Source organism: Falco biarmicus, chromosome 9, assembly GCF_023638135.1.
Source record: "Falco biarmicus isolate bFalBia1 chromosome 9, bFalBia1.pri, whole genome shotgun sequence".
NCBI lineage: Eukaryota > Metazoa > Chordata > Aves > Falconiformes > Falconidae > Falco > Falco biarmicus.
This window is the reverse complement of record NC_079296.1, coordinates 19,868,873-19,887,275: the sequence shown is the minus strand read 5'-3', so window position 1 is coordinate 19,887,275 and position 18,403 is coordinate 19,868,873. Positions and strand designations below refer to the sequence as shown.

The 18,403-nt window shown below is 40.2% G+C and overlaps 1 protein-coding gene across 1 annotated transcript; it reads left to right on the top strand.

Moving 5' to 3' along the window:
• The first annotated feature begins 1,500 nt into the window (after positions 1-1,500).
• LOC130155082 (pancreatic triacylglycerol lipase-like) lies at positions 1,501-18,105 on the top strand. The gene is made up of 12 exons (XM_056352030.1): positions 1,501-1,549; positions 2,213-2,367; positions 2,868-2,993; positions 5,180-5,314; positions 6,407-6,515; positions 9,421-9,540; positions 9,759-9,878; positions 11,313-11,431; positions 12,487-12,616; positions 13,699-13,810; positions 15,593-15,760; positions 17,984-18,105. Exons 1-12 carry the CDS (start codon positions 1,501-1,503, stop codon positions 18,045-18,047), a joined length of 1,407 nt encoding a protein of 468 aa, XP_056208005.1. The 3' UTR covers positions 18,048-18,105.
• Positions 18,106-18,403: the final 298 nt, after the last annotated feature.

The following is an 18,403-nucleotide window of genomic DNA, read 5'->3' as shown; positions in this document are numbered from 1 at the left end:
GAAATGTTACTTAAATTAAGGATGGGAGCACTGAGCTCTAAATTAGGATCAAAGGTGATGTTTTAGAAAAATTAAAAACTCACTGCTATTTAAAGAAATAAACCCACTAGCATGGATGATAGCAGTGTAATAGCTATACACACAGCTGGTACCCATTTGGTTGTTCCCAGAGGTAGAGATTAGGCAACGTCAGCTCTGCCAAGATATATGGCCACAGCCAAAAGCTTTCTAGGCAAAGAGTTAGATGAGGTCTCATTTCGTCTTGAGTTCACTTACAGCCTTCTCCTGGAGATGAACGGGACCAAGGGGTTCCCAAACCTAGTTCTGTTCATTTGCACACGCTGGTTTTCACTTTTTACAAAGCGGCCACGTCACAATGTCTGAGGGAATTTTGTATGCTATTTGTATATATTTCCAGCATGTTTGATCTTAGCCATTCTCTAAGTGATGAACTTTCTCAAGCCTTGGGTTGCATGGGTAGTATAGAAAGGATCCACAGGGGTAGACAATTGTACTTCTACATCCGTTTATTTTAACAAGGAAACTAAAGGAACACCAGGAGGCCAGGCTCTTTCACTATGAAGTTTTCCTAGAGGTATAAGGCTTCACCAAACTGAGCTGATGTCAGGAAATGGGGACAAAAGACCCAGCAGCACAGGAGCATTCCACATCCAAAGTCACCTGATGCAGAACAAGGGAGAGGTCTTAAAAATCATGTCGTTCTTTATCAACTCCCCCAGTAGTTCCCCTACATCCCCACTACATAACACTAAGAACAAAAGCCCTCCCAGCCCAGACAATCCCCTAAATATGTACATAATTCTCTTTAATATCCCATTTCTGATGTGTTGCTGCCTGGGAATTACCCAGTCTCTGGAAGTCCAATCTTATTCTGGGCTCCAGCACACTAATTCAAGAAATCCACGTCCACAGGTTTTGGAGTTCTCAGAGAAACCAACTACTAAAGTTGTTTTGCAGCTTAGCTAGAAACTATAATCTGAAATAAATGTTCCTATCTTTCTGGGAACTTTTCCAAGGATAAAGCAGACTATAAAAAGTAGATGCAAAGTTTGCACATTAGTGCATGGAGCTTCAAAGCTGCACAGTAAGTAGTTCAGGTTTGGGGTTTTTTCTTTTATCTCATCAGGTATACAGCTTCCCAAGACAGCAGTATAAAGGGGGATGGCAGCTCACACTGGTGTCCTTGTGTTAGTTCTATAGTAGCTACCATACATCTGATAGAAGCATAGCCTCAACAGGACAAAAATCACACTGGATTTAAGCTGTGCTTTAGTAGATTTAGGAGTCCCACAATCACTAGTGGAGCAACCAAACATAAAGCTGACTCATATGTGTCACATACACAGCAGTCCTAAAGACATGTTGCAGAGAAGACGGACACAGCACCCTTTTCACCTGGTCGAAATCCAGCACCAGAAAGCTAAGTCCACTTGCTAATGGGTTAGCAAATCCTAACTGCTTCTTTTTCTACTGTTCTAGATGCTTGGAATTTGGATACTTGCGCTATTTCTGCTCAGCATAGCAGAAGGTAAGCATATGGGGTTAGTCTTTATATAGCCTTTCTATGCTGCTATATTTTGTGAGACATCACTCTACACTATGGTGTCTTAAAACTTACTGATTGAGGTTACATAGTTCACTTTCCTATACAAGAATGGAGAGACCTGAGTGTATGTTGGTGTACTCTGCTTTAGTGATGGAAATAGAGGAAAAAGCTGGGGGTGGGGGGGGCGGGCAGGGACAGAGGCAGTCTCATGAGGGTATAGCTTTATATTCAGAAGCCTCCACTTCTTGTATAGTATAAGACTTCTCATGTCATCAGCTGTTCAGCACAGTCTCCAGTTATTGCTGATTATTTGCAGTATCTTGGCTTGGTATTAGGAGCAACTCATCAGCTGTCTTTGCCTTAGGCAAGGCAACAGCTGGGGAAAGATTCCCAAGGTATGGTACAGGATACCCACAGAGGAACTGCAGCGAGTACTTTGTTGATGAGCAATAGGTGACTTCTTTCCTTGGGGTAAATAGCCTTTGAAGAGCTGAGAGAGGGCAACTGCTGGGCTTTGCTTTCTGTAAACCATAGAATTTTCAATAAACCAAGAGACCTCCAGAGAAGAGATGGTATGAGTTATGACTAGCCTACTTCACCATTTTTGCTCATTCACATATTATTGATCTCATCTGTGTGCTACAGGCAAAGAAGTTTGCTATGAAAGGCTTGGATGTTTCTCAGATGATATACCATGGTCTGGGACTACAGAAAGACCAGTCCATAAGTTACCTTGGGATCCAAAAAAGATAGACATTCACTTTCTCCTATACACAAGAAGAAATCCTAACAGCTTTCAAGTAAGAATGATTCTGGTTTAAATGTTAGTAAATCACATTCAAAAAGAATAAATGAGCACAGACTCCAGCTGCATTCCTGGAAAGTGCTAGAAATGGCCAAACCTCCACTTTACTCAGGAGACCACCTATTCCAGCTCCTTGGCAGGGTCTCTGGGGCATAATTCACATCCTTTTCCATCCCTCACAAAGCAGCACACCCTCATGTTTTCTGTAGGGCCATAGAAAGGTACTCAGAAACCGTGCCTTTTTAGAATCATTGGGCAATTTTTTTTCCACAGGTAAGATGAAAACACATTAAAAGTAAAGTCTGTGCTGTGCTAAGATGTGTTCAAAGCCTGCTTTGAATGGAGATACAGACCTTAAGCCGCTTGCAGATGAGTTTAATGTTGCATACATTTTGAATGCCTGTACAGATAAACATAATTCAGGTCTTTGCAATCCTGATACACTATTTACAGAAAGCAGGTTTAAATGTTTATAAATTTAATATCTGAAAACAGGAGATCTCTGCAGTTGATGCCTCAACAATTGACTACTCAAATTTTAACAAAAGTAGGATAACCAGATTTATCGTACATGGATTTATAGACAACGGAGAAGAAAACTGGCTGTCAGACATGTGCAAGGTAGGTACCACTGGGAAATCCTATCCCTGTGAAGTTCTTGGTTTGCATTTATAAACACATTCCTATAAACTGTTTGTTTTCTCTATTTCTAACTGATTTCTCTTATGGTATTTGTAGTGATAAGGAGGGTAAAAAAGAGGCCACATTTTTTAATCGTTAGCAACTTAAATACGTAGCTCTGTACCTTGAGGAAAAGCATGAGGTAAAATGCATAAATGCATTCATTTCTCTTTCGTGAAGCAAGTGACAACAGGATTTGGCTCAATAAGCATCCTTTTTCTTGGTAAAAACAATGCAAACCCTGGAGCAAGATACTGCTTAGGAACTAGGGCAATTCCAGAAACAGCTGTAGACTCAGAGCTATTGCATCATATTTCTCCAGACAAAAGACAGGTTTCCAGATGTGGGAAGTCCAGCACAAAGGTATGGGCTGCCACGTGAGTGTTGGAGGCTGAGGACAAGGGCTGACCGTTAACAGAAGCAATAAAGCTGTACAAACGTACATCCAGAAGGGACCTCAGTGGGATCATTTTGAACAAAGCTTTCAATCTAGGACTTGCTATGAACAGTGAATGAAGTAAAGCACTCTGCTTTATTGACTTTCGTGCTAATTCCCCAAGTTATTTCTTAATCCTCTCCCCAAACAAAGTTGCAATTCCAGCTTGCGGGCTTCTCAAATCCTATAAACATGCTTTTTATTGCAGCTGCAGCTAGTGAAAGCTACTAGTTATACAGCACAGAGTGAAGTACCAGTTGATGGCATATGACACTTTAATGATAAAGTTTTAGAGCTAGCTATTCACACAACTACAGTTTTGTTTAAAGTCTATATTCCTATTTTACTTATGAGAACACTGTGAGAAACAATATGAAAGTCCACTACAATGAAGGTATTTCACATTTATTGCACCCCCATTACCTCCTTCTCTTTGATACTAGGTCAAAAGAAGATAGATGTATTTGGCAGTGTCTCACTGAAAAAAAAAAAATCACTTTATGAAATTGAGGAATGATTGTTGGATTTGTTAGTTGATAATTTGTTTGAAGTATCAGAAGCAGACTGATGATTTTATAATTCTCAGTCTCCTATTTTCTACTCTTAAAAAATATTTTTTTATAGAACCTCACAATCAACAAGATAGCTCACTTTTTGCTTCAGCGAGTCCCTTAAATCCTTTTGATCAATTTCCACAAGGATGTAGAGGCATGAGATAATTCTTTAGATTCTTTCTCTTTTATGGTGGCCTATGCTTTATCACAATACTCCAAATATATTTCTTTTAACTTGATCTCAGTGAATCTTTTCAGTAAGGAGTGGAACAAATGGGATTGCGACTACACCACCCTGCGTATGTGTATCTGTTATATACTTTCCTTCCCATTAAGTAATAATCGTATCTGCACATTTATTTTTACCACCTATAACATAGCCACAGACACTTCTATTGCCTTTTTTGTCCTTTGCCAGTTGTAACGCATTTTGGATGCTTTATAGTGTCTGAACACAAGGCAAAGGAAAATAAATATACCAAAACTGTTAAAGCAAAATACATTTAGCTAAACAATCCAACTCGGAGGTAAAAAGCAAAAGCTTCAGATTCTGTGGCAGGCAATAAAGTATCTGTCTGTATATACGTATTCCCAAATAAAACCATAAATCTGAAATGAATATTCACTGACACCAGCAATTTATGCATCCTCTTACGAAAACACAGTTTCTTACAAATCTGTATCAGAAAAACGCTTGTTTTTTGTCATCAAAAATATAAGTTCTAACTGGATTTGAATTAAAGAAGTACTTTTAAATCACTTAAGTGAATCATTACATGGGTAGAGCTCTTATTTAATGTCGCATACAAAGTTTCATTGAAATTAAAAATTAGAATTATCAGTATTAATACTGTTTTCCCTTCTGCAAAAAGAGACCACTATGGGTATTTGAAATGACGGTGTGGCCATGACTACAGTACACAACCCTACTTCGGTACTGTGTCCCTATGAGCACTGTGTGAGCACACCTGTGAGTAGGTATGACCACATGTATACACTAAGGTTTTGGTTCTTAAAATGTTCTCATCCAAATTCATGCAACATACATAAGTTGAGCTGTAATAAGTAACAAGAATCAATTCCACTTTGTATTTACTGTGAAGCTCTTTGGTTTTTACTTTTGTTTTACAAAACAGAGGATGCTTACTGTGGAAGATGTGAACTGCATTTGCATAAACTGGAAAAGAGGGGCAAGATGTCAGTACACCCAGGCATCGAACAACGTCCGTGTTGTGGGTGCTGAAATAGCTTATTTTATAAATGTTCTCATGGTAAGAATCTTTGTGGTTATAAAGCTATAGTTATAATGCTGATTTGAAAGAAGATTCAGGAAATCTCATGAATGTGAATGTAACCAGGAGAAAACTTTCTTCTACTCAGTGATTATTTTAGAAGTTGTGCGGTAAATAGACTTTTTTTTTTTTTTTTTTTTTAAGTTAGAGAACTATATCATAACAGCAGGATTAGCCAGCCTAGGGATATGAAGTTCTATGAGCCATCCCCACAGTACAGCTGAACAGGTATTCCCTAGGTGTTAACAGATGTAAAGTGTTGTGTAGCATTAAATATGCAGAGATAACGGACACAGCAAACTGCCTTTTCACAGGGACAAAACCTACCAAAGGGCTCTTCAGAATGCCAGAAAACCAGCTGGCAGCAGCTGAAGGACAGCTGCTCTCTCTTGGTCAGCAACAGCACCTGGGGACAAGTAGGATGCACCCAGCCGCCTCAGGGGAAAGCCCCTGTGCACACCACCTAAATCTGCAGAGGGTACCACACGCCCCCTTCCTCAGCCAGCCCACATGGGAAGCGATGCTTGGTTCAAAGCCTTCTTTTAACCCAAGTGCTTTCAACACACATTTCCCATGAAAGAACTATAAATTACTTCATTGGGCAGTACCAGTGTAGAAGTCTAGGACTGCTCCGACCCATGCCTCTCCCTATCTGCACTGCAGCCACTGAAGCACAGTCCAAAAGGCTGAAGGTCTCTCTCCTCTCACACCCTCCAGCCGCATGTGGTGCCTGACCTGCCAGGTGTAACTGAGAGCTCCTGCCTGGCTGAATCCTACAAGCCAGATGAGCATCCCATGAAACTTAATGGGGCCAGGATAGAAAACGGATACAAATCCTCTCAGGACACTATTGACAGACCTGTCTAGAGTTCTAACAGCCTTCAAATGAGGGCAGCACCTTTGAAAAAAATCTATGTATTGGACACAGGTACCTAAACTGGCAAACAGATCCTACAAATCCTATAGAAGTTCCCCAGTCTGTAGTCAAAAGCAGATTTTCAGCCCCTTTTTACTCTTCCCTGTTGCCGATGAAAACAGATGTAGTAACTTTTCATATTGGTGCTTTCTCAGGAAAAATATGGATACTCTCCAGCCGACGTTCACATAATTGGCCACAGCCTTGGAGCACACGTGGCAGGTGAGGCTGGCAGGAGGCAGCCAGGGATTGGCAGAATAACCGGTAAGTCAGTGACTTCAGTCACAGCTTATACTAAAGACACCACTGCTTAACAAAATGTTGTGTTCACTTTCTTTTACAATCATATCTGACTGTGACTTAGCCTCTTCTCACAGTACACCAAGGAGCACAGCCCTGGTAAGCATGGGAAAACCATCAGCATGGTGGTTATTTTTCTTGCATATGTTTACACAGCAAAGGAAAAGCTCTATACAGATAACAGATGCAACACATCAGTTGACTTGCTGTTAAACATTAATGGCTGTGGCATCTCTACAGGGCTCGCTTTCTGGTGCTTTACCTAGTGGTGTCACTGCCCAGACCAGTGCCAGTTTGGAGCAGGACAGGAGTGATGCTGTAATGTAACAGCATTCCACTGTTGCTGCTAAAAACGTACTCATAATAACTAATGTACAAGTTTTATCGAAGCTTTAGCTGCGATTGTTATTTTTCATAATGATTTGTCCAATACTAATATAATAAAACAGACCAGCAGGACAATCCCTGCCTGCCTTGTCCTAGCAGCTTTTCTCCTGCCATTTTCACCTTTCATTAATCTGGCCTGTTATGTAGCAGCACATCTGATGCGCAGCATCACCCACTGTTTGCAGGTCCTTCCAAAGCATGCTAGAAGCAGCACAACAGTAAGCAGTTAGCTATTTCATATTGTAGCTTTGCTAACAAATATCGTTTTCCAGCAAAGGATGGATTAAACCTGACATTTCAGAAGTAGTAGGCTAACCTTCCTGATGTGTCACCTATTATCACTTTCCTTTGCTATGTCTACATAAACTTCTCACCTAGTAGTGTACAGTAATAGTAATTAATTTTTTTTTTTCCAGTGAAATTTCTAAAGTTTCATTTCTTCACTTAATTGTTGATATGCTAAAACTCCTTGGCAGGAAAAACTGAATCAAATAGGATTATACCATCTGCCCAAATTCAAGTAGACTTATTAAGAAACTGCATTTATACCTAAAGAGACAGAGAGATTTCAGTTTAATCCCCCCCATTTTGTTTTCTGAAGGGGATCACAGGCATTATGTTCATACAACTTGTATTAGTTTGAGCTACATGAGCCCTCTCTTACTTCTCAGATAATGTCAGAGCTGACTGAGCAGCGAGCATCCCCCCATTATCACTATATTCCTAAGTAATTGCCTGTCCCTTTTAAGTGTTCCCACAGTTCTGAGTTTAGATATTTTTAAGGAATATGATGTTGTTCTCTTAATTTTTGGTCAGCCGATTCAGTTTCCACCCCCCCAGTACCAAATTGCTCTGCTGTCTTTCCCTGTTGCAAGTTGCACACTCTGTGCTCTGAGAAAGCAAGGAAGCCTCTCGTTACTGCTGAGCCAGGTTTTCCTGCTCAATTCTTTCAGAGAAGGCATTTTTGGTTCTGGTTTGTTTTATAGCTGTCCACATTTCTCTGACTACTCAGACTCTGGACATCCTCCAGTGGTCCCATAAATAGTGTCTGTGTCTTGCAAGATATAACAGATCAAGCCTCTGTGACTATTGGCCAGAAGCATTTTCACCTTCCTTTTGATCCAAGAGCTTCTTTTCATGATTCAGCATCCTTTGGCTTGTAATCTGCTCTCTACCCACACTAGCTGAGAGCAAATGACTATTGAAGGAACCATTTTGCAACACGGATGACTTAAGTGATGAAAACACGTATGGCCAAGAGGCAAAGCAGAGCTCCCCGGAAGCACAAGCTGCCTCTGCCCGCAGCAGGACCATCAGTGCAACACAGCCACAGCACAGCCATCTGCCACATCCCTGCACTGTTCTTCAAGGGAGAGCCCTCACCTTTCTTAAATTCTTTAACTGACTCCTTAAAAAAGCAAGTGGCAATCAAATAGGCATATTTATTGCAATAAGAAGTAGTTTCTAAAAAAGATATTCTAGAGACCCCACAAAGCAGAGCTGCCATATCAGGTGTTCTAAAACCTCCAATACTCTCCCAGAAAGCAAAACTGAAAACCAGTATTATCAGCTAAACTTGTGACCAAACCACTCCTTTCTCAAAATATGGGTAACTCACCCTGCAGTCTGAATTCTTCAGCAATTTTTTAACATGTTTTTAAAGCTATGGGCTTGATCTCCTTATTCATTATGCAGTCAGTGCCAAGGGCAGCGCGCATTTAGCAGAGTGACCTTTCATACACAAAAGACAATTTTGGATATTATTAATGCACTCCTTTTCATTTGTTACATTTCCTCAGGGATTTCAGGCTTGGTGAACCTTGGACTAATAGTCTACAAAATTCAGTTTAAAAGCAGAACCAAATCTGCTGCCCAGGGACAACAAGAGATGCAAGCATAAGGCAGTAGAAATTGTGCAATTCACAAGACTTTATGAGCTCCTGAAATTGGTGCAGTAAATTAGGAAGGAAATAAACTCCATTTTCTGATCATCACTTCAAAACTAAATGTTTTTTCCAAAATCTGACTGGAGTCAGAAGTAGGCAGGCTGGTTTCAACACCTCCAAGCACATGGAGTGCTATCAGCATCAATTCCTGCTTAAGTGCTCTCAAACAAGGTACCTAGAAACCATGCAGGTAGATCAGTTGTATAGGATACAGACACAGCAACCTTAACTTGAGCAATATTATTAAAGTGAAATTCAATTAAAAAAAAATTATTTCCAAGTGTTGGGATTCAATATTGATTTAAATCAGTAAAATTTAATAGGCTTCACACAGGTCACACTTTCTCCTTCCTGAGAGAAAAGTCGCTTTGGTAAAAGAGAATGCACATCACCATTTTATTAATACCTATATTACTTAGATACAAGGACCTGTAGGCAGCTACGTGTGTGATATTAATTATACACAGTCATAATGTTATGTAAAATGATACATCTGTATCTCTTTAGCTATATGTAACACTAGTTTTTTCCTTCAGGACTAGACCCTGCTCAACCTTATTTTCAAGGCACTTCAACTGAAGTCAGACTGGATAAATCTGATGCAGAGTTTGTTGATGTTATCCACACAGATTCAGCTCCCACAATCCCCTACTTAGGTGGGTATTTAGCTCTGGTGTATTAATACAGAATGATTTACACCCTATGGCATCAAGACCCAGTTGTGCTGCATCATAGCCGCAGAACAAACACACCATACTGGTCACTAACAGCCCATATCCTAACATACCAAGCATAAACAAGCTTCAAGCCAGCAGCTATAGGTGTGAGACATTATTACTTTAAAACATACTTACCCCTGCTTTAAATGCTTCAGGTTTTGGCATGAGCCCAGCTATAGGACATCTTGACTTTTATCCAAACGGAGGAAAGCAAATGCCAGGGTGTGGGAAGAACCCTGTTTCACAGATTGTAGATCTTGACGGCATCTGGGAAGGTAAGTATGCTGATAACATTACTAATTCAGGGGAAGGTCACCCCTCACAATGTAACAACTTAATTTTTTCTTAATGCAGGTGTTTTGCATTAGCTTTTGTTGTGTCCACCAGCAATGGCAGCTGCAGAGTGCAGTGACACTGTTAATGTGCTCAAAAAGCACCATTTTCCAGAAAAACAAGACAAAGGCTTTACCTCTGGAAAATATGCCTCCTCTAAAGTATCTAATAGCACAAACAAAAGTTACTGAAACGCTGCCAAAAATTTTGAAGGGCCTGTAACAACACATTTACTTTTGTTTCTATTTAGGTGACCAGCAGCACTACTGGGTGGAGTAGGGCAACGATGCTCACAGCTACTTCTGTTAGGGTATCTGCAGCTGCAATTCTTCTGACATAATTAAAAAATATTAAATTAATTGTTCTTAACTATTCCAATCTGAGTTGCACTAAAGCAATATCATTGTGTTTATTTTTAGTCAGCTAAAAAAAGATTGGCACATAGCTGCTCAAATATGCTCTTTGTTGTTTTACGTGGTTCTAAAAAAAGCTCTTAAGGAAATTTCTTTATGTCTTTATAAAGTTAAACTGCACATAACATTAAAAATAAAAACAAATCAAGATTTCTGCTGTGGAGATATTTCAGTATACTATCTGAGCTCTTTCTTACATTATTGAAAACACCTTGAATTCTGAGAATCCATGAGCTTATTTGTGATAACTAGCTTTTTTCTCCAGGTTTTATTCAATGCAGCTAGAGGCATTACTTTTGTGTGTGTGTGTGTGTGTGTACACTTGTTATCGATAATGGGGAATTAAAGCACAAAGAAATAACTGTGTTCTATATGATGATCTTTTTAACCTAAAGTCAGGAAAATAAAGTCAACACAAAGGAAAATAATATATTCATTATTTTAATTTTAAGAATCTCCCTTCCTTAAGCACTCCCCAAATAACAATAATTTTGTTTTGAAGTCCTCAGCTGGAGCAAATCAGCATTGCCCTAGGAAGTTGAATACTTTTCATTCGGTTTTCTTTTGTTATGGTAATGTAACCGTTGCCTACAAAAGACCTGCTTCACACAGTTCTCATTTCTATTGTGAAACTCGGTCAGATTGCTTGAATAAGTGTTTGTGAGGGGAGGGCAGGGGCTGGGCTGCACAGTCAGTCTCACAGTCACAAAGCATTTCAAGTTTACATTTTATACCTGTTGAGTCAGTGACATTCCTTAGGGCATCAATTCATTACAAAAACAAGCTTCAAAACTTTTTTTTTTGACAATCCAAATTTATTTTTTTCTTTTTGATACTCCAAGAATTGTGAGGAAGCTTTTGAGAAGGAATTATGCCTCCCCATCACACAGCAAGGCTTATGCCAGTATCTTTCCTCAAACAGCAACAGAATGGAACAACTAAACTGGGAATATATTTTCACAGGAACTCGGGACTTTGTGGCTTGCAATCATTTGCGGAGTTATAAGTATTACTCTGACAGTATTATCTACCCTGATGGATTTCTAGGCTATTCTTGTGCTTCATATGATGTTTTTCAAACCGTAAGTATTCCTCAGAGCCTCAGGATGGACCATATCCAAAACAGTGGCTCTTACCTTTACATCTGAAATTCAATGTATTTATGCTAGCTTGTACCCACCAAGTGTATCTGTAAGACAAGTGTCAGACATCCTAAAGTATTATAGCTCGTGCAGCTGATATGGGTCAGCGTAGGAAAAGGCAACAACAAAACAGGGACATCCCTGGCTCTGTGCTGATGTGACAGCTCTGAGGTACGACTGGAGCTATCCCAGGCCTGCTCTGTTCAATCGAACAGAGTTACAAGTAAGGAGGAAAGCCTGTCCCTGTAATCACCAAATTTATTTCTCAAACAGCAAGGAGTAGAATCCCATGCTGTAGTAGGTGAGCTTTCAAACACAGCTGAAATGTCTTCTTTTCAAAAGAACAAGAAGTAAAATAACATGTGATGACTTGATGTCAGTCCGTGATCAAAGTACTTTGGTGACTTAAGATGGCCTCAGGGACAGGTTTATGGACCAAGGTCAGGAAGCCCTTCCCTGTCCCAGACCAGGAGATAGGGAACTACAGCCTAAGAGTAGCAGGGAGCTAACGGGCTCATATCATATCATGCAGGCAGCCCAGACAGAGGTATAAACTTACACAGTGCTTAGATTTACACATTCTGAGCAGCTGATAGACATCACACTTCTCATATTGGTTCAGTGAGCTTTGTTGTCAAGATAAAGCCTTTCTTAACCCACCCTGAAGGTATAAGGAGACATCATTCTTTCTCATCAGTTGCTGTGGAGGACACCTCCTCCTCCCTGCTCTAGTTCAAGACTACTCAAGGATGTCACTGATGCAGCTGGATTGAGCTAAATGGCATGAGAAAAAACACAGAGCCCTCAACAATTAGAGCCTTTGAGAAAGTGGTCTAGCTTATATGATCTTCCCCAAGTCACAGAAAGAGTTACTTGAACTTTGTTGTTGCTGTGGTACAAGGTCAGTTAGGTGGGTATGCTAAAATAAGTCCCATGACTAATTTTTTTTTCCTTGGGTGGATAATTTTATTAATAGATATATTTGTTTTCACTAGGAAACGTGTTTCCCATGCCCGCGAGGGGGATGCCCAAACATGGGTCACTATGCAGATAAATTCAAAGGGAAATATAAAAATGATTTTGTGAAATTCTACCTGAATACTGGAGAGGCCAAGGATTTTGCTCGTGAGTTTCTATTGTTACCCACTCCTTGTAAACAAGCCTTTTTATTTTCCTGTTTTACAATTCATTTTAACAGATAAATAGCAGTCCAATGGCTTTTCAGTCTTTCATGCCTTTTCCTCTTTTGCTCAAATTCTAGTGCCCAGTTTTGGGCCTTCCAGCACAAGAAAGATGTTGACAAACTAGAGTCTAGTGGAGATCACAGATGTTTAGTGGACAGCACTATAAGGCGCAGGGAGGACAGGCAACGCACAGAAGTTGCGGCAAAGGAATTTCTTATTAAATAGTATGAAAATTACTGTCACAGTGACAGTGGTTAAATGCAGGGAGAAGCTGGGAAATCTCCATCTTTGGAGATGTCCAAAACTCAGTTTGACAAAGGACAAGAACATGCCAGTCACAGCTGGGCTTGCTTTGAGAAGTGGATGGACCAGATGACTTCCTTTACAACCTAAGTTGTCCTAAATGTCATCTCTCACAAGACTGTTCTTCCTTCGCCTTTGTAAAGAAGAATCAGAGGAAGAAAAGCTGCTTTTGTTAAGTGAATGCTAAAAGAAAGTTCCCAGCCACAAAAACTATTTTTCTTGAGCTTCAGAATTTTTTTTACATTCCTTCTACACTATTTATATTCTGGTATGTATCGGTATTTATTCCTAACACCTCCTTCTTTCCAACTTCACTATATATGAAAATCTTCATGGTCAAAATGCTGAGGTCCATATTGTTTACCTTGTTATGGACTAGCTGTCTGCATTTTTTTCGTCCCAGAAAGTAATGCAGATATCAACCTATTTCTCATGTTGATCTCATCAGGACATAAAGACAGATCTGACTCACTGCCGCTTTGTATTTGTTTTGCATGGTTATAACGCAAGGAAGAACAACTAGCATCAAGCTTCATGTGTGACAGCGCTATGTTTGAGCCCAGACAGCCTATAATGTGGCCTTGAGCTGAAAGTGAAGGGCAGTGATAATTTTGTTTTGCTTTCAACTACAGTTGTACAGACCAAAAAAAAGCCAACACTTCGTATTTTGGAGACTTTCTCCCTGGGTACAATCTAACTTACTGTGTTTCTTCTCTGTAGTTTGGAGGTACAAAGTAACTGTGACACTCTCTGGAAAGAGTAAAGTAAAAGGGTATGTAAACATTGCCCTGTATGGAAGCAATGGGAACACAAGGCAGCATCAGATTGTCAAGTAAGTTAAAAATTCAATAGAAAATAAACTTCTCTAGAATGTTTAATTCATATTTTCAATTAACATTTCTGTTTAAATTGGTCGTCTTTTAGAGATCAAATTCTACCCCTGATGTAAACACAGCAACAATTCACTCACTCTGGGTTTACATTTGAAGGGAGAAGGCTAGAATACAGGATTTTAAAGTGTTAGAATTTGGTATCACTTGTTTGGGGGCCCACTAAGGTCTTGCCATACCTATGCTAGCAGAGTTCTCATCTTTTTGTCTTTCATAGGGTTGTAAAATGTTGCTGCCACAGCTGGCTACAACTAAAGCTATCTCATGATTTACTATATAAAAATCTACCTTTTGCAGCTCATAACTTTGCCTGCTTACATTGAAGCTGCTTGCTTGCCTCGTGTGGTTTTGTTTCTTTGCATTTTTCTTGGTTGTTTCAACTAGAATAGCTGAAACTATGAAAACTAGGGAGGAAAGCATTTTGATGTAGGTTTGAGGGGGGTCATTTTTTGGTTTTGTTTTTTGTTGATTGACAGCTATGTGGATTCCACTTTTCCAAGGAGGACTTCACACCTTCATGCTTGACAGCAGGGGTTTGCTGTGAGCTGATTCCAGTTTGCAGGCATCCATGCACTTTCCTGAGTTGAGTCTGCCAGCGCTGAATGCACTGCAGCACTCCTGAGCTGCCATTTGCAGGGCTTGTGTCAATTCAGATGCTGGAAGTGAACTCTTTTCCCCCACAGCAAGTTTTGCTCTAACCTACCAGTCACAAGTACGGATCCAGCAAAGAAACAAGGTGGCAAAGGGATTTTGTCCTGTGTCTCATTACTTCCACTACCATAAGCCTTTTAATACAGGGAAGAGTAAAATCATCCTCTGAAGGCTAATGAGTGAGAAAGTGCAAAGCTAGGGGAAGGAGTAAAAATCCTGTCTCTCTCATGAAGCTTGTTAAAACTGTAGGAGTTTCTTCTGGGTGGTTCTGCTGGGTCCTCTGCTTCTCCCCACCCCCCTTCTGTATCTCACAGGTCACACCTACAACAACAGTTGTGCAGTGATAAAGGCTGCACATATTCAAATGTCTCTTGAATTCATACAGCAGGGTAAATAAGAAAGAAGCTTTTCACCTTCAGAGCATGGGGGTGGGAGGGGACAAAGGAGAAGCTCAGAGAAGCATTGGCTCATATTCAGTGAGATGTAGCAGCTGAAGCCATTACCAGTCTCAAACTGCTGCCATTTAGAGCTTGCTATGTTGCCGAGACATGAAATAAGTAGCCAGATTCTAAACTGTGGTTACCCAAGAGCAGATGCACAATTGACTCATCCAATTGACTTGCAATGGTGCTGCAAGTGTGGGAATCTCTGCTAGGGGGCCAGGCTGAGCAGCTGGTGGATAATCCTTTTGGCCACCTCAAACAAATCCAACATCTGTATCATAAATTAATTAACATTAAATGAAAATCTCAGTTATGTGCAAAACACCCTGCCTACATAAGCAACAAGGAGCAAGATCTACCTTCTCCACAGTGATTGTCCTGTAACTGGGTCTTCATTGCGAAGTATGACTGCAGCATATGAGGCCTACCTGCCTTTGCTTCTTCTGACAAACACTGATTTGGGATGAATTAAGTTGGAAAACTGGCAATAATGTATCTCTGTTATAAGCTAACTACTGTCTCTCTGCTAGCTTTCTACTCACTTGCTACCACAGGCAATTGGTTGACAGGACTGGTAATTAGTATTAAACTCTCGCATGCCTCACATCCTTAAAATGTTATTTTTCACAGGGGAACCCTCAAACCAGACAACACCTACACAAGCTTCATTGATGCAGAAGTTAAAGTTGGAACAGTTACAACAGTTAAATTTCTTTGGAACAACAACCGGTTAAATCCAACTTTTCCTAAGTTAGGGGCTGCAACTATTACAGTACAATCTGGAGAAACTGGAAAAGAGTAAGTATATCCATTGTAAAATTCTCGAAAGTTACTTGGAAAGATAGGTGACAATATTATACATAGCATGAAAACATTTTCACAAGAAAAGCTATTTAAACCATTAAAAGAAAAAAATCTCTCAAGAAAACCATTTCCTTCCTTTCAAGAAACTGTTCATCCATAGTTCAATTCGCTACTACTTCAACACTTTACCTTAAATAACTTCAAAGAAAGACTTTAAATATCTCCAGGCTTCAGAAAAAAGACTTCCTGTACAGCCCTTTGGGTAAGAAAAAGCAGTACCGGCTTGGATTATCAGCCTCATTCTTGCTAAGCTCCTACTGTCCATGAGAACTGGTTATCTGTAAAGGAATGAAGGCAGTGGGTTGGTTATTATTGATAACATGCAGCTGTGGCAATTTTGTCTCCCCTCCAGGCAGCCTCAAAAAGTACCTTTCCAACACTTTGCCATGTCTGAATGCTGAAAACCTTTTTCACTGCAACAGGCAAATCATACTTTTTACACCACACTAGCAGAATTCTTATTGCCATTTTGTCATATTTTACACCTCTTTTTTTCAAATATATCCATAAGCATTGCAAATATAGAATTTGTCCCGCTGTCCACATTTAATTGTTCTAGTAAGTCTAAGACTAATCTCCATGTTGTTAACAATGTAATTGCAATTTTATCACCCCTCGAGGCAGCCTCAAAAAGAAATTTTCCAGCATTTTGCCATGTCTGAATACTGGAGACATTTTTCAGCGTAACTAGCACATCATTTACTTTGCATCATCCTAGCAAAGTTCTTATTACCTTCTTGTTATACTTTACACTTCTTTTTTCAAATATAAGCATTGTTAAAGTGGAATTTTCTTCTTCTGTACCCATATCAGTAAGTCCCCATCTATGTAGGGTACCAAAAGTTGCAATTTGAGTTAAAATGGACAACAAATATTACAATACACCCACATCGATTAGCTGCAACGGCTCACCTCTCACGGTGTCTGTTATGGGTGGCAGCTTATCCCGCTCGTCTCAGCAACGTTGGGCACCAGTTGTCAGAGTCCGACTCAGTCTGCCTCACACAGGGCACCGATTGTTGTGGCACAAACAAACTAGTAGGCTGCAACAAGGCTTTACCATTGGTCAGATTCTACTATCTGTGCTGTATCTCCCACCTCCAGAGATCAGGCCATACTGCTCCTCCTCCATCCAACCCCCTCTCCCACCATCCTCAGGGCTATTTAACCATTTAGCAGGAACAAGCTACAGCTGCACATCATCCAGGTCAATCAACGCACTGCCGCTGAGGCAAGGCCACAGCTGCACATTATCAATGCTGATCAACCCACTGCCTTCACTGCTCTACAGTTACCTGATTCTGAGCTTGCGTTAGGATGTCTGATTTGCTGTCAGCTGGAATCGGCGGAAGTGTTTCCATTGATCTTAATGGTCCCTGGGATCATGACTGTACAAAAGAGGACGGTGATAATAAGCCTACCCTTCCAATGAGCAAGACTAGTACAAGGAAGATGAGCTTAAAAGGCTATATATAAAGTTGGGGGAAAGAGGCTAAAACTTATTTCTCTAGGCTTTGTGGAATATGGCTTGGATGTTCAGAAGTATGATCTACCGATCCAGTTTTCTTAATTTTCTTGGACTTTTTAAAACAAACTCCTTCATTTGCTTGATGGGTTATTTTATGCTCCCATGACTAGGTATCTAGAAGAGGAGGTACAGTATATGTTTTAGACCTATATACAAATATATAGTTAAGATGTCATCACTTAAAAGAGAACTTGGGAGATGGAAACAGTTACAAGCAAAGCAAAAATGATTACAGCCCAGCAGCATTACCTTTAAGCAGAGGTCCTAAGTCAAGTTGTAGTTCCTATTCACCAAAATACGTTGCAGATGCATATTCCTGTAGATAAGTACTCACTCTTCTATTGACTCATGGCCTTTTCACAAGTAGTTGTGATCATCTACATAGTGATAGTAGTACAAAATCTGGGGCGGGGGGGGAAGAAACTGTAAAGTTAAAGGCAGGCAGACAGTGAACCAGAATGAATACAGCCCATCTATGCTTTCCCCAGCAGTAATATTTCAAACTTAGGAGCTCAAAGTATGTTCTGTTCAGTTATGTCAAATGACAAAGGTTGACTTATAATCGAACAAATCCACTTGTATAATCTCAACCAATGTTGAGAACTCAAGGAGCTTGTACTTTTCTTCAGGTTCCGTTTCTGTGGTTCCGAGACAGTGAGGGAGGATGTTCTGCAAACTCTTACTGCTTGCTAACAGCACATATGGATGCCCAAAACCTTGCTGCCAATAAAAGCTAGTCATGTGTAAAACACTGGAGTCTGCAGCTGTAATACAGGTGATGTGTGTTGGGGATTTTCTGCTGGTTTGGGAGGTGGGGGTTAAGTCTGCAGATACCCTCTCCATAGACAGAATTTTTGGAGTAGCTTTGGGAGTGAATGAGCCAAAACCTGTTGAAAAATTCCTCTGATTTCAACCTGTTTCAAAATTATTTCAGACAAGAGGAGGAAAGGGGACAGGTAACAGAATCTGGATAGCGGCTCCTAGGCAGTACTATGAGAAAGCAGACCTGCTTGTGAGTAGGAGAGGAGAGGATTAATGAAGCTGATGTT